Source organism: Halyomorpha halys, unplaced genomic scaffold, assembly GCF_000696795.3.
Source record: "Halyomorpha halys isolate HHAL.00 unplaced genomic scaffold, Hhal_1.1 Scaffold1441.1, whole genome shotgun sequence".
Lineage (NCBI taxonomy): Eukaryota > Metazoa > Arthropoda > Insecta > Hemiptera > Pentatomidae > Halyomorpha > Halyomorpha halys.
Window position 1 is genome coordinate 171577 of NW_027112132.1, and position 14745 is coordinate 186321.

The following is a 14745-nucleotide window of genomic DNA, read 5'->3' on the forward strand; positions in this document are numbered from 1 at the left end:
AAACTTGGTTAGTTTGCTTTTTGGATAAACAAAGCAATGAATATTAAAATGATCCATAAAATAAAACATATTAAAACCATTTATACATCAAAATATACTATCTACTCAAAAAGAGCATATTACAATGATCCATAAAATAAAACATATTAAAACCATTTATACATCAAAATATACTATCTACTCAAAAAGAGCATATTACAATATATACATCCAATTTAATGTTGGGGAACCAATATGTTGTTTTTTCACGACAACACACGTCCACACACAGCTAATCGTACTAGGGTACTCTTATATAGCCCTGATTTGGCGCCGAGCGATTACCACCTCTTCCCAGCAATGATAGTTTAAGGTGTACCTTTCAAATGTATATAATAAACTTTGAGTTTTTCAATTTGTGAATTGTTTATTTCAAAACGTCTGTTGCTTTCTGGACAGCCCTCATATATCTTCAATTACAAGATAGATTGCACTATTCCGGTTTCTTAACAAAAATTATTCTAATATTTAATTTTATAACCTAAAAACTAAAAATATTCATTTCACATACGAATGATTAAATATTATTTATCAGCATGCTATTCAATCAACACTTATGGTAACTACATTAATTAGCTATTTAAAACATCTAATTACCCCATATTTCAAAAGAATAATATATAAATTGTAAATAAATTTTCTTTTATCATCAAAATAATAATGTTTTCTCCAAATTGTTAATACTAACCATTTGTTATATTTTTCATAATATTCACTTTTCATTATTATTAATTATGAGAGATAGTTGACCGTGGATGACGTACGAGGAGAAGATAGTTGGGGTGCGGTCAAAATGAAACACAAATAAGTTGGTGTAACCTATTTAATTGTGCCAACGTTTCGGCTAGAGTTTCTAGCCTTCTTCAGGGCTAAGAACAGAACAAGATAACAACCACAATAAGTATAGAAAATAAAAAAGAAAGTATAAACAGAATGACATAAAATGAATAATTTTACAAAATAGAATTAATAAAATGAAGTGATGAGAGAAGTAGGAAATAAAATGTATAAATAAGTAATTGAAAAAGTGGGTAAAATAACATAATTAAGGAAATGAAATAAAAATGAAGCTATATAATGCAAAGAAGTATGAACATATTAGTTATTAATAATTTAAAATTGAAATATGGAAAGAAAATATATGTAACCATAATAATTGATAAAGAGGCAAAATATAAGTAAAATTTAACAAAAGAAATGAATAGAAGAAAAAAATTTTTTTTTGATAACACCAATAATATTATAGTGAACATAACTAATAACGTGGGTAAAGAAAATGGAGAAAAGAAGGGGTGGTAAAATAAAGAAAGGGGAAGAAAAAAAAAAATAAAACGAACCTGTTAGCTTAAAAATCAAATGCCTAATGGTATACTGCGCCAATAACGGCCAAACTCCGAATTAAAAATGCCGTTACAAGAATGGCTAAGTGTTATTTAAGAGGAAACGTTACGAGAGGGTAAAAAATAGAAAATAGAAAATATTTAGAGGAAGAAAGCATATGAGAGGGTGACGACAAATGGTTTTGGAAGATCTTAAAAATAAATGTTTCACTTTTCATTGTTCAATTTTCTGTCTCTGGTTTTTTCATGATAACAGTTAACACGTTCGGATTTCATTTGACAAGAGACACTGAATATTTACAATAGACACTATTGTAATTATTATTTAAGTTTTAATGGGCTATTTACAGGAACTGAGGAAGAGACAAAGGCTTTCATGACAATCTGTATCCAGACGGTTGAGAAATGCTCATCACAGGATGTCAGGACACCAGTATTTATTTTTGAAAGGCTGTGCTCCATTATTTATCCAGAAGAAAATGATGTTGGTGAATTTTTCCTTACCCTTGAAAAAGACCCTCAGCAGGAAGACTTTTTGCAGGTAATTTTTTATATACATTTATACCTGTTAAATGGTAATAACTATTAGGTGATCTGTTTATAAATTTTTTGTTCATTACAGGGCCGTATGCTTGGCAATCCATATAGCTGTAATGAACCTGGGCTTGGCCCGCTCATGCGGGATGTCAAGAACAAGATTTGCCAAGATTGCGAACTGATAGCTTTGTTAGAGGATGACAATGGAATGGAGTTATTAGTTAATAACAAGATAATCAGCCTTGATCTGTCCGTCAAAGAGGTAAAGCTTGATTTGTTGGATATTATTTTATTGATTATATTTTGTTTAATTACTATTTTAATAATAAACAATAATTGTTTAAATCAATCACCTCTTTATAAATAAAGATTTATTTTATTATATTTATATTATATATATTTATTGTATAAATAAATGGCTCTTTATAAAATATTATGTACATATGTGTCATTTTTTATAATTTCAGTATCAAATTACTGAATGTTAGAAATTCTTTTGTCTTTATAATTGTGTTAAACGATAGAAGAAAAAACCCCCACATTAAACCCACATTTTTTAATTCAATGTAATAATATAATAATTTCTCAATTATTTTGGTTGATATTTAGTAATTGAAAATGAATTACACTTAAAAGAAAAAAAAATTCAACCATATGATGTTGATCATCCAATTATGTTTTTCCCATATCCAGGTCTACAAGAAAGTATGGGTCGCAGAAGGTGGTGAAGGTGACTCGATGAGGGTGGTCTATAGGATGCGGGGCCTATTAGGTGATGCAACGGAGGAGTTTGTTGAAACGTTACATGCAAAGTCTCAGCAGGAGGTCAACAATGAAGAAGTTTACAAAATGGCTAATGTAATGGCAGACTGTGGAGGCCTAAAAGTATGTTACCAACATTTGAAAATACTCAATTTTTTAAAAGCTCTATTAATATAAAATAATTCTTACTTTTATGTATATATGTATTTATTCTGACATTGTTTATATTGATAATACTGCTATGGCTAATTTACAATCATGGCCTCTTCATCTGAGGACGTCGCTGCAATAATTTATTGGGACGATAGAAAAATATTTAAAATTTCCCAAAATTTTTGAATGGATTTCCTAACTTACTGGAGTCTGGGGAGTATTTCCTGATATCTGAACTTTTTTTGATAACTGACATCTCACAACAGTGTTTATAAGCAATTTTGAGTCTAATATCCTCTTTGAATAATGTTTTACCATACTTTTTGCAGTTTGAATGAGGTTCAGTAATTTCAAATTTTCAGTTTTTCAGATTATTTGGAGGATTAACCACCCCCTCCTAATCTTTTTCAGTATTTTTCTATATAAGTTTGACTATGGAATTAAGTATTGTTTTATTTTTTTTAAAAAATCTATGCTACTCTTTCGTTAATATCCTATACTATTTTTTATAAATTTATTAAAACCCTAATGAATTATAACATAATGTGATGTGAAACATGAGTAATTGCTGAATTGTTTAATTATGTATAACAAACTAACAAAGTAATTATTACCCTACATAATAAATAACCTCAAGCTAAATTTCTTTTTGCATGTTTCTAGGTATTGCTGAGCCGACTGAGCCAGATCAAAGATACAGTGCGTTCAAGACCTTTGCTACAGGTATGATACTAATGAATTTTAAATTTTACTTTTACTTCTTTTCTTTTATGTATAAATATAAAAGTTAAAACTCTGACAGGTTCAATTTATTTGTAATGTATGAATAATTAATTAAATTATTTATTGAAGGAAGATAGTCCAGTGAACCGTCAGGAAACAGTACTCTAATAGCAAAAAAGAAACTATTTATTTGAAATCTATGTTTTGATCCATATTACTAGTTTTCTTTTGGACTTAGAAACTAGGTGCAAAATAATCTCTTCTAGAAAAGCATATAGACAAGTTTTGCCTATTTGACACGTATTGATTGGCTTGTATATCTGCTTGCTAGACAATAGTTTTTTTGTGTTGTTTTAGCCTTGAAGAACTGCAACGTGAGTTTCAAATTAATCATTTTCTTTCTTACTCGCCATCCAGACCACCTTCTTTCAATTATATATCGTCAGCTAATAACCTCCTATTACAAATTATTTTTCTTTTCTTTCAATAGGTTATTCTGAAGTTGCTACAGCTGTGTGTAAAAGTATCTAGGAATCAAGAAGTATTGTGCCATCCAGACCTTGGTGCAATCTCTATTCTACTAAACACTTTCCAACTGTGTGTATCTGACTCTACACACCAGTCAGGTCAACTTATAGATCAAATATTGGAGGTATGTATATATGTATGTGTATTTTTATTTATTTGTTGGATTTTTTCAATTACTATTTTATTGGAATGTTCCTCATGTTATTTGTATTATTTATGATGAGCTAAAGAATAAAATACACTCAATTGACTTGAATTAGATTAAAAAGAATATGTCTGGGTATAAAAATATCATTGACTTTGTTCTTTTTCTAAACTCAGGTCCATCATTCAGATAAGGAAAAGTATTTAGTATGTCTTCTAAAAACTAAAAATTTGTTCATAAAAGGAAGATTGGGTCCGGGTGTGGTCAAAGAAAAAACTCAAAGTCATAAAACTATTTAATTTATTAGTTTTATGACTATTTGAGTTTTTTCTTTGACCACACTCGGACCCTCTTCCTTTTATTATTACACACAGTCAATCATTGATTTTCCAGTAAAAATGTATTCATATTTTTTTTAAACATTTTTATTACAGATCATGGAGACAATCTTATCGAAGACAGCTATGCAAAGCCCCGATATATTCATTGAGATGTCCCGTAAGCTTGGCAGTGGCGTTGAATACATTAGGCCATTGCTGGAATGTACTTCCACGTGCCCTAGCGTGAGGTCTAATCCGCAAGTCTTGACCCATCTCGCACGGGTAGTTGCCTCTCTCACATACGCCAGCCGTGAAAGTATGACTGCCCTTATGGCTTATTTTAACCCGTCCTTAGATTTTGTTGCCTTCGATTCAGAACACACTCCAGAGGATGAGCAAAAGGTTTGTAACCATAATTTACTTGGTCTATTGTATTGTACTTGTTTTGCTTTTAATCTCTAACAAAGTTTATTTATAACATACAATATCTGCTCTAACTAGTTTAAAATAGGAAAAATTATTTAAGATGTTTTCTAAGACTGATTATACTGATTAATATTTTAAAATTCATTTTATTTTTATTTTGATTTCATAAAATTATTGTTATTTATAAAAAAGTTAAGAGAGTATAAAAAGTTTACTTTTCTTTTTTTTCATCAACATAATTTTTAGTAAATCAAATATTATTTAGTTATTCTTTGATTGAATTAAAAATTACAATAAAGTTGAATATTAATAACTCCAAAAGATCAATGCATCAATCTAGAGACATCTCATTTCAAATACCGTTTTATAGGATACTTAAATAATTTTTTCTGACTTCAAAAATTCTTTCAAGATGCTTCCAAAATGAAGCATTAATTTTTATTTATTTTTTTAAATGATATAAAGTTTTACTTTTTATTTTTTTTCAATGGAAAAACCCTTAATACTTCTTTCTTCATTTTATTCATCTTTAATGTTCTTACTTCATTTATTTCTATCTTTTGGATGACATTGCAGACAAACTTTAATATTTAATCCAACTTAATAATTTACTTTCTTATTGGAATGTATGAAAGGAATAAATAAAACAAGGCATATCACTAACTTTCTTTGATAGTGGCACATCTAACAGAAAAAAGTTCAAATTTTTATTTCAATTGGACCGTTCCAACCCTGTCTACAGTACATACTATGGTATACATCAAATACAAAATTAAAAAAAAAAAAAGTTTTCGTGCCACTATGAAAGCAAAGCTGTGATTTTTTATATGATGATTTACAGGAAGCGTGGGGAGGTTATATTATATTTTTCTTATTTTACGTATATTTAATTTGTACATTGTAGTATAATTATATGTATGTTTATAACTGTATATTTATATTATTTTTGGTATGTATCTTTTTCTAGCTTGAGCTATTCAGTATTCTATCAACAGCTATAGATCGAACATCTCTTGGAAATAAATTAAAGGACTATATTCTATCACTTGGAATTGTTGATAAAGCTCTTAAATATGTTTGTGTAAGTGAAATTGTATTTATTTTTAAACAATTTTTGTATATATTCTTTAAATAACTTGTTTTATGACTATTAACCTTTCCTTTGGTTACTGGTATTCACAGAGTCATGCACCTGTCGCCAAACCTACCCTTTTGCACTCTGATAGCGATGAATGGAAGGAATTCATCTCTAAACCCTCTTTGAAATATATCTTAAGATTCCTTACAGGATTAGCTAGTCATCATAAACCTACCCAGGTAAGGAATATTTTTCTCCTATTATTACCTTTTTTGTAAACTTGATGAAATATTGTAAATTCATTCGTATTCTGTTCATTACTCCTAGGATTCAGTGTCGTTGGATTGTATAACGATCATCCATAGGCTGGAACAAGTTTCTTCAGATGAACATGTAGGGTCACTCGCTGAAAACCTTCTTGAAGCTCTCCGAACTAATGAGACTGCAGCCTCACGTATTGAAGAAGTGCGTGGGCAAACTAAAGCTGAAAAGAAGAGGCTTGCAATGGCTATGAGGGAGAAGCAGTTGGGTGCCCTTGGAATGAGAACAAATGATAAAGGCCAGGTTAGTTTGTTTAGATTATTTTTTCAAAAATTTTTTTCTTTTGTCTAAAACTACTCAACTGAATTTAAACATAGTTTGTTGGGCTACTTTTTGTTAAACAGATATATCAAAGATTATGTTTTTATATTTTTTACATTATGAACTGTTGACTGATATCTGTTACATTACCAGAAAATAGATACAAGATTTATCAGATTTTAACCTAACCAGAACCTGTAATTTTTCTGATTGTGATGTATTCTTTTACTGATAAGGTAATATCTGGAAGATTATTAGTTGACTATGTGTAATTAATTGTTGGAAGATGGTCTAGAAGGTTGTTAATAAGTAACCAAACTAATAACTATTAATAAAAATAAATAGTTTATTATGCTATTTTAGATACCTTTTTTTACCACTACGTAGACCTTCTTCCTACAATATGGTCTTATCTATAAATATTTAGTCATGGCTAAAAAATATTTCTAACTTTACAAAAAATTGTATAGAGTAAGATCATTTTCAATGAGCTCTCAGCCAGTACAGAATAAATTTTAAAATATATTATTTTTTTTTGTTTAACAGCTGAGGGTTGAAAGTACAATGATGCAGCAGATGGAAGAACTTGGCGAGGAAAGTGGTCTAGTTTGTGTAATATGTCGGGAAGGTTACAAATTCCAACCTGCCAAAGTCCTCGGTGTATATACATTTACGAAGCGTTGTAATGTTGAAGAATTTGAAAATAAATCGAGAAAAACTGTTGGTTATTCGACTGTAACCCATTTCAATGTTGTACATATAGACTGTCATATGTCTGCTGTCAGGTAATTTTCAGTTATAAATGATTTAATTAATTATTTTATGTGATGTCTAGAGACCAGATTTTTGTGCAGTAAAAAACCCAAAAATGTGCAATAAAAAAACCAAAATGTGTAATAAACACTCAATTATTTATTTACATACAAATCTAGCATTTAAAAAAAACTACCAAGTAATTAGTCTATGTAGAAATACTTTAAAAAGATTGATTAAAAACCTATGATTATATTCACTCTCAACATTTTGTTTAAGTTTAAAATTACTCCTAAAAAATCAGATGGAAGAATGAAGGATTAAAGTTGAAGTGGGAATCCAATTTAAAAAAAAATGACAAACTCATTCTTGAAACTTTTTCATAGTTAGCTGAAGCCACTGGTGATTTCTATAAATACTTCAGATTCTTGTAAATATTTTTAATCAATTATATATATCCCATTTTGATCTATTACATATTGCCATCTTTCAGTTAATTTTTTAATTCCGTCCTCCCAGAACTTCTCAGATTTTTGCACAAGGATTCCTATATGTGTGTTTTGCAGTCCTCGAACGAATTAAAGTGTTTCCCGTTAAGAGAGTTTTGAAGGGCTCGTAATAAGTGAAAATCTGTTGGGGCAAGGTCTGGTGAATAAGTTGGGTGGGGAATCACATCAATTTGGTCATTATCAGCAGTTGAAGGACGAATCAAGTGCTTTGCGTCTTCCAAGTCAAAATTTCCGGTTCTGAACCGAACACACCAATTACAAATGGTGCATTCTCCTAAGGCATCATTGCCATCATTAATAATAAAATCATTAAATGACGAACATTAATTTTTTTCTCTTCCATTTTGAGCAAGCAAAATACCTCTTAAAGATAAGGTATCTTTGTTGAAACTGATGTATAAAAATACCTTAACTAATCCTTTTTTAGAATATGTAAACATTATTGACCAAGTAAACGTGATTTTATAAACACAGAGAGGATTAATTTGAAATATTGAAAAAGGCTATGCACTTATTTTACAACCCAGTACTAAGAACATTTGTCACTTGTGTTTACTTATTCTTTTTTTGTTAGGTTGAATTTGAATCTTCATAGGTTAATTAATATATTACTTTACTTCAATTTTTGTTAATTCTAAACCATAAATTAAATAAAGGAGAAACAATAAAATGAAAGTGAAATAAATAAATTTTGGCATACATAATATGAGAAATTTAGGAAAAGCATTGAATCAAATAAGTAAAATTGTGCAATTACGTGCAAAAAATTCTCAAAATGTGCAATATAAAATTAGTGTTATTTTAATGTCTTTTATATGATTCAAATTACAGGAAGTTCGGCACAATTCAGAGCTAGAGAATAAAATATGGAATTGCACGAAAACCCAGTTGATTTCTAGTGATAACTTATATAATAAAATGGATATATGAGCCATTACTTCCAAATCTACCTAACTCCATTTTCAAATTTTTAGTTAGTTTTTTTCAAATGAACAATTTAGGTAATAAATTATTTTAGGCAAAAGAATTTCTCCTCTAAATAGTTAAATAATGTGATTTTTTGAAATTGATTATTTTACTTTTTGGTAATCCAATACTAAAACTATTAAAAAAAAAAAAAAAAAAATTGAAAATGAAATTGCCTGGTTTTAGAATTGTACATCTCATATATTTGTATTTAATGTTTCCCCACATTTTAGAATTATAACTTTACATTTTATGATTGATTTAATTTTATTATAATAAAATTATAGACTTGCTCGAGCACGAGACGAATGGGAATCAGCAGCACTTCAGAATGCGAACACAAAGTGTAACGGACTTCTTCCGCTTTGGGGTCCTCATGTGCCTGAGTCAGCTTTTGCCAGCTGTTTAGCGAGGCATAATACTTACCTACAGGAGTCTACGGGTCATAGGTAACTATTATCTATCTGTCTGTTAATGTGTCTTGATATCTTCATAGTAACAAATATATTTTTTAAATGTTAAATTATTCAATTAATGTTTTATTTGAATAAATCATTTTATATCAATTAGATCAATCAAAATTACTTAATATACGGTTCTTATGTTAAGAAAATTGTGATGATGTCTTAAGGAGGTTTTAACCGTTTGGTGAGGGCCAGCAGCTTAAGACTCAGGGCTGGCTGCCGAGCCCACCTGCCTCTGTACATTTTGGTGATAATCATGTTTTTTAATGCTAATGCTTGTTAGTAATATTTGAATTTTCTTTTCTTTTCAAGTTTCTCATCTTCCTTTATCATTTTTTGTAATATTTAAAAAAAATAATCCTAGTTCCTAATCTAATTAAAAAAAAAAATCAAATTTAAGAATTATTTACATTACTAATACACTGATGATTTTTAAAATGTTTCAATTTTTTTATTAATCTTTTAAAAACTTAATTCCTAAAAACAAACCTAATTCGTAACTTTATTAAATTAATTAGCTATTTAGTTAGAGATTTAGGACTGTAAGAAATTCGTTTCAGTGTTGAGTATGATAGAAAATAATTTTGAAATTATTTGGAGAATTATACTTTATGATTTGGGTTTCATAAAGTATAAATTTTCCCATAGTCCCTAAGGGACTTTCAACAGTGGACATGTGTCAAGAACACTCCATTTTGAAGTTGGGATTCCCAGTTCTTTTTGACTCTAAAATAATGGAATTTCTTCTTATTTTCCATTCACATCGCAAGAAAAAAAAAATATGTTTATTAAAATCAAAGAAATAGATGTTATCTTCCTTCATTTTATAAAAAAAAATTATCAATAATAAAAGCAACTTAAGTATAAACACATACAGTAGTCTAAACTAATCCATTTTCAGAACAAATTAACATTAATATTTGAATAAATGATGCATTAAACAAAAATATATGTATGGTCCTATCAAAACTCTATTAAATCTAACTCCAAGATTTTGTACTCAATTTTGTATTTTACAATAATTTTTCTATTGATTTAGGGATATAAGCTATTCTTCGATGGTCCACGACTTGAAACTTCTTCTCCTCAGGTTTGCTCAGGAGAAAAGTTTCCATGAGGATGCTGGCGGAGGAGGCCCTCAGTCCAATATGTACATTATTCCTTATCTTATGCACATGGCCTTATATGTAATTAATACGTAAGTACATCTCAAAATTATTATTCTCTTTCTGTTCAATAATTATTACTTTGTTTTAACATTAACAACTTTATGGTAAAATAAAAAATGTTTGTTGAGATGAAGAAAAGGTAAATGTCTATCAAATTATCCTGCTGTAGATGTTGTTATTGATAGACAATAATTGAAAAAGAGAAAGTTAATATGAGTTTACTTCTAGAATAATGTTAATTAAAATAAAGTAAAATTTTATATTAAAACATGAAAGAAAGAAAAATAAACCTGTAATTGAATATGGCATAAATAAGCCAGTAATAGGACCATGGAAATAATTTTACAATCATTCATTATGAAGTGAAAATTCATTAACTTTATTGTCATTAGTTTTAACGGTAGGAAGATGATGGTCTAGGCTGCAGTAAAAAAAATTAGCACAAAAACTATTTATTAGTAACCAACATATTGCCCCTCTTTGCAGTGGTAAATTTGCAATTCTATCACTTATTTACTGTACCTGATATTAGTTAATATTCTATTCATTTCTTTTTATATTTTTTAGTTTACTTTGTTCTCTTTTTACATATTTTTTTTTATATATCATCTTTATAACAACTTTCTATGTATGGTCTTACTATCTAAAATATCTGTATCTTGTTCTCAGTTAGCTCTGATGCAGCCCTACTAAGTAGGGTGAAACGTTGGTTACAAATAAATAGTTTTTCTGCTAATTTGTGTACCCTTTTTCACCACCAACCAGACAATCTTCCTACTATAAATGGTCAACTAATCATGTTCCAGTCAGTAGTTTTAGTTAATTAAGAAAACTTTGATACAGGACGAGGTGTAGTGCAAGAGAGACCAAAGGACTGTCATTGTACCTGGAGGAAAGGCGATTGGAGAACTGTTACGAGGCAGAGGGGCCATATTATTGGGCTACGTTGTCAACCCTATTGCAGTCACCAGCACGTTGGGCATCTACCAGACTGAGGCACCTTGATCGCTTGGTGCTGACAGCTCATGTACGCCACCTTCATCCAGCTAGTCCACCACCACGCCTCACCGACCTCACCGTCAAGCCATACCATGTCTACAAGGGAGCTCTCCTGTTTTGGGCACTCATAGATGCTATCTATAATAATCATTTTAAGGTAAGATAATATAAATAGAAAACTTTTTTAATCTCTGTAAAATTTATAATTATCTATTTTTTTTAAATAAAAGTTTTCATTTCCTAACTATAATATGTTCAATTGATAATGTTTTGCTTCAGAATTCACCCTTATACAACTCATTTTTCTTAGCTACTTAGTACAGATAAACTATGTTTTGTATATTTGGTTGTCTTATGTTTGTATCTATGGGTTGTTTTTTGTATAATTTCCTATTTTGAATATTAATGGGTTTAAAGAATGAGGAAAATATTTTTAAAAAAGTTATGTGCTAGTTTGTACATTTATTCATCTTGTAAAATGTCTATATTTAGTTTTGAATACATCTTAGTTATTCTTATGAAATATGGAATGTTGATTACAATTGTGAGCCATTGGTTTTGGAATTATTGAATTTTTTTAAGTTGGTTGCATTAGTAACGCTCCATATGGGACAAGCATTTATTAAGATAGGTCTTAGTACTACTTTCTTGGGTATCAATTAATTTCAAGGGGATAATTTTAAGTTTTTATTAAGATATGGATACATATTGTACATTGTTTTCTTTGTATTTTCTACTTTTAGGTTAATTTGGTGGTTGAACTAAAGTTTATCATCTAATGTGACTCATATTTGGTGGTCTTTTTATGAAAATTATAGCTTCTGTTTTTCCGATGTTTAGGTATAATTCTCATTTTTTGAGGTACTTAAGTGTTTTTTTAAAAGCTTCCTTTAGTCTATTAATGGTATGTCAATTCTGTATGATGAAGTTTATATCGTTGCTTCATCAGCAAAAAGGGCTATATCAACATTTTTAAATTTTGAGTAGTCAATTATAAAAAGATTGAATAGTATAGGGCTTAAACAGGATCCCAGATTAACTAATTGTGATAATAAACGATAGTTACATGCGTTATTAATTTTTCTCTTATTGTATTTTGACAGAAAGTACCATACACAAGTGAGGATCATTGGCCTACCAGTTTAGCTGATTATATTCGTCATAATGATGAAGCGCTGATGAAATCATCGGAAAGGCTGATGGCTATTTATAATGATGAGCTATTACCTTGTGCATCTTTTGAAGAATTCTGTGATGTTGTTGGTATGTATATTTCTTTTTAATAACCAGGAATCTCAATATATTACAGCAGGAGGTAAACAAATATTATTTACTTGTGTTACATTTATAGTTACAGTGAAACCTTCTGAATGAACACCCCTCCCAACTGACGATTTTCAAACTTCCTGACACTTAAAGTATAGGAATTTTGACACCTTAACAACAGACACGGGCAGCCAACTTTTCGTCTTGGATAGATAAATTTATTTCAGTTTTAATAATAAAGAAAATTGATTTATCTTAGATAAATTCATAACGGACATTTACTAACTGATTATAGTTTAGAATACTATATTTAACAGTTTTTTGTCTCAATGTGAATACTTTTAAATATCTCTTGAAGTTACTTTTTTAATTAATAAAACTTAAAATCCTATAGTACAGTTACCACGTCAAAGAAGTTGTTCCTTCTTATTCTTCTAGATAGTTTTTCAGTCTAGTAAGAGATTTAATCATAACCGTAACGTAAAATGTTCTTTTTGAATTGAATAATTTAATTTTCAAAAACGTTTTTACTTTTTTATCTCTCCTTGTACTATTTTCATATAAATGACCTTTCCTTTGTTTATCAAGTTTTACTTTAAATACGTTAATTGTTTGTGTTGTTATAACTCTAAAAGTTTGAAATGGCTCTGTGTAAATTTTTTATGAATCGATATTCTAAATTTCAATAAAAAAAGTGATAAATTTTCTGTGTTGTTTCTGAGTGTGAAGTTAGCTGAGAAATATAATGTCATAAAGACTCAAATCACAAATATTTTGAAAAACGAGGTAGATTTATTAGTGTTACTGAGAGATTGTCATTAGGAAAAAAGATGCTTGTTTTGTGGTGTGATTGACAAAGCCATGCTCAGATGGTTTTAGTGTGTACAAGCTTAAAAACTCCTCTTTTGTGGACCGATCATCCTAGTTAAGCTCTTGATATTGTCCAGTAAGTAAGCAATATGGTATTTAAAGCATCTAATGGGTGGTTTATTATCATTCATCATCTGATTATCATGTTCACCAAATTTATTTTTCATTTTTATGTACGTTATTAATAAAATTAAAACGTATTGTGTATAAATAATACAAAATTATTAATAAACTTGTTTTAATACATGCTTGTACATATTCATTCTTTAATAAGCAAATATCTCTTTGAGCAGACAACCTTCGGTAATCGACAAATCTGTCGGACTGGTGGTTGTCTGTTATAGGAGGTTTCAGTGTATATTATCCTGTCACCTAAACTCATTATTTATAGGTTAATAGATTTGTAGTTTTTAGATTCGATATAATATAAATACTCAAAAGGGAATAACATATTTTTTTTTTTAATTCTAGGTTTATTGGGAGAAATACAGATTCCTGCTACTTATATCAGTGAAACCCTTGCCTGGTTTGCATAAAACTGTTGCATAAATGATGCTTTATGTATATTTTTGTAGATTAATTTCTTTTCTCTTTACTCGAACTCTTATAGGTGTGGCTAAAGATCCTTCCGATCTTACCTCACCAAACTTAGGTAACTCCATCAAGAGTAATGTTTTCTTGTGTTAATAAGGAAATAAAATGTACAATCTATTTCTTTTTTTAAGTTGGTTTTCCTGCTCACTTAATCCGATAGGAACAATAATTAATAAACTTTAATTGTTTGTTAGAAACAGTTTGTTGTTTCACTCTGTACTCTTAATTTATTAAGGAATACTGAGAATGCTGAGAAGTATTTTTTGAGATCAATCAAAGCTCCTATAGATTAAAAAAAGTTCCAATTATACGATTTATTTATGTGTTAATTTATTTTAAAATTGTAAGCAATTTGATAATGATGTAATTAAATTTTTTTTTCAGTCATGAATGTTCTGTCGGTTAGGAATATTGAATTGTTTTGTTCTTTAAAAATGTTGAATAAAATATTTATCATTAATACTATAAAACTTTTGTTAAAGGAATAATTTCTCATTCCAGCATAAATTGATCCATTTCCTT

General features: G+C 29.0%; 1 protein-coding gene across 1 annotated transcript in view; it reads left to right on the top strand.

Annotated features, from left to right (window-relative positions):
• The window catches only part of poe (E3 ubiquitin-protein ligase-like protein poe), an 82669-nt gene extending 68249 nt beyond the window's left edge, over window positions 1-14420 (top strand). The window contains exons 65-79 of the mRNA XM_067050171.1: window positions 1730-1920; window positions 2002-2178; window positions 2610-2801; window positions 3495-3554; window positions 4045-4206; window positions 4662-4949; window positions 5941-6054; window positions 6156-6290; window positions 6379-6615; window positions 7180-7418; window positions 9149-9310; window positions 10365-10523; window positions 11338-11650; window positions 12597-12756; window positions 14101-14420. Coding sequence (XP_066906272.1) covers window positions 1730-1920; window positions 2002-2178; window positions 2610-2801; window positions 3495-3554; window positions 4045-4206; window positions 4662-4949; window positions 5941-6054; window positions 6156-6290; window positions 6379-6615; window positions 7180-7418; window positions 9149-9310; window positions 10365-10523; window positions 11338-11650; window positions 12597-12756; window positions 14101-14165 — 2654 coding nt within the window. The 3' untranslated portion in view covers window positions 14166-14420. The remainder of the gene's footprint in view (window positions 1-1729; window positions 1921-2001; window positions 2179-2609; window positions 2802-3494; window positions 3555-4044; window positions 4207-4661; window positions 4950-5940; window positions 6055-6155; window positions 6291-6378; window positions 6616-7179; window positions 7419-9148; window positions 9311-10364; window positions 10524-11337; window positions 11651-12596; window positions 12757-14100) is intronic.
• The last annotated feature ends 325 nt before the right edge of the window (window positions 14421-14745 follow it).